Here is a 2,388-nt window from a genome sequence, read left to right as displayed (position 1 = left end):
TCAGAGGCAATGAGATTGGCACAGGATAGAGCAGGGTTTAGGGCTGTTGTACATAGGGTCGCTATGAGTCACAAACGACTTGATGGCACATAACAACAACAACAACAACAACAACAACAACTTTTATTTAGGGTGCCTTCAGAGGCACACAACATATTGTTGCCCTACATGTAGATTTAACTCCTTGAGGGATCTTCTTAGATCAGTACTTCGGAAAATAAATTTCATTACAATCTTAAATGCCCATCATTGGAAACACTCTTTTTAATAAGTTTTCTAAAAACCTTGTTTAAATGTATATATGCTACTTATAAAGGATAATATAACTTTCATTAATTTATGTGTTTATTCTTTGAATAAAGTATGAGCATTTATAACATGAACATGAAAGGATCTGCTCTATGGAGACCATAAAAAAATAAAGAAGATATAGTACCTGAAGTCAATTTTATTACAGTTAAAGTTATTTTTGCTGCTTATCGTAACTACATAGAGAGATTTTGAAAGTGGGCTCAGGATTTAGAGAGCTCTTACCAACTGTATTGCTTGGACAGTTATTATGATTCTGCTTTCATTTCCAAAATCTTCAGCTTTGAAATAGTTAAAATATAAATTTTGTGTTATGAGAATTAAATGAGTAATTTGTATAGAAATTATGTGTTTTGTTACTCTCAATTATGTGTTAATAATTTATTAATTAATATTAATTGTTAACAAGAATAATTTGTTAATAAGATAACAATATATAATAATAACTAATAAAAGAAATAATTTGTTAATCTTAATAATTATACTTAATTCTAGGTAAAAAACTTTGTATTACATTTTAGAGATGGAAATCAAGACCTTGGAGATTCAGAGATAGATAATATCCTGTCCTTCTGAGACAAAGCCAAGGAAGACTTTCTAAGATTGTTGTTATTGTTAAGTTGCCATTGAGTCGAGTATGACTAATAGTGATAATAATATTTAAACTGAGATTTTAACAGAAGTCAAAATGAGAGGTTAGCACAGAGCTGCTCAGCAGAAGGATCTGAACACTGAAATATGGAGAATGTGAGCTACTATTTTATTAGGGACTAAAGGACAGATGTGAGAGAAGGATAAGCAGTCTCCCCCTGTACAATTATTTGTCTCTGAAAACCTGCTAGACGGTCAGCTTGGGTTGGTTCCAATTCCATGATACACAACAACTACAAAGAGAGATGATAGCCCATGATTTTTTTATTAAATACCCGACAACAAAACAACTCCTATTTGCTGTTGATTCAGAAGCCGATTCTTCTGTGGGTTTTCAGAGGCTGTAAATCACGTGAGAGGCAAGCGTGCCTCTTTCTCCCCTGAAGCAGCTGGTGGATTTTAGAACCTCTTGCCTTTCATTGCAGTGTGGCTCTACCAGAGCACCCTCAGGGCCTTCAAGTACAGAAAGTACCAATGGAACCTTTATGTTTTGGACATTCAATACATATTTTTAAATATTTAAAATTATATTGTATTCTGCTATATTTATTTTATAATATTTCTTTATTATTTTACAATATTTACTAACTTAAATGCCTTAGTAATTTTATTTCTCTTGTGTCTACAGTATTTCTGTACTAAGCTTGTGTTTTAATTTTTTTATAATATTAGTAATTGATGAGATAGTTCAGTATACATTTTGGAGACAGTCTTGAAATGTCCTTGGGCTAATTTTTAAGGGTAGGGTTATTAAGGATATACTTGTGTTTAAATGATTTGATAAACAGTGCTATACTGCTCTTTATGATTGTATTATTTTATACTCAGTTATTGTTTTGAGAATTGTCTGCTTACACACTTGAAAATAAAAATGAACTTTTCATTAAATTTTGTCAATTTGAATAGTGATAACATTGTTTTATTAATATTTATTCACTTTATTTAATTTCCTTCTCTTATTGTTTTTATTTGTGTTTTAGTTGCAGCATATGAGTGTTGTAAATTTTTAAATAAATTACATCCTGTGACAGTTAGCACAATTGCATATTTAAATATCTTAAAAGTTAATTTAGCAATTAATAGTGGGAGACTTAACGCATCAGAACATTAGAATTATAGTATAAAATGAAATAATTGTTGAATGAGAAACTTCATTAAAAGTGTATATAATGCCATTTTGATAAGTGATATCTATGGGTTCTTAACAATCACAAGACTACTTTTGATTTAGATTTTAACATGAATTACTTAAATCACTATGAAATTTTAAAGAGGCTTTTTCCTTTAGTCTTTTCTATCTCAAAATATCTGCATTGGCATTTTTCAGTGTTGTCAAGGTGGATTGTTTAACTATCAATTGCAACCCTGTCAAGACTATGATTGATGATCTTATCCAGAAGTTATTTGATATGCTCATTCTTTCTTTAA

General features: G+C 30.2%; 1 protein-coding gene across 1 annotated transcript in view; it reads left to right on the top strand.

Moving 5' to 3' along the window:
* Nucleotides 1-2,388, top strand: part of DYNC2H1 (dynein, cytoplasmic 2, heavy chain 1) — a 440,751-nt gene that overhangs the window by 87,572 nt on the left and 350,791 nt on the right. The window contains exon 18 of the mRNA XM_006887344.1: nt 2,298-2,388. This exon is cut by the window's right edge and continues 6 nt beyond it. Coding sequence (XP_006887406.1) covers nt 2,298-2,388 — 91 coding nt within the window. The remainder of the gene's footprint in view (nt 1-2,297) is intronic.

This window comes from Elephantulus edwardii, unplaced genomic scaffold (genome assembly GCF_000299155.1).
Source record: "Elephantulus edwardii isolate Elephantulus edwardi_28Jun2011 unplaced genomic scaffold, EleEdw1.0 scaffold00056, whole genome shotgun sequence".
In the NCBI taxonomy this organism is placed as follows: Eukaryota; Metazoa; Chordata; class Mammalia; order Macroscelidea; family Macroscelididae; genus Elephantulus; species Elephantulus edwardii.
This window is presented reverse-complemented; position numbering and strand designations above follow the sequence as displayed.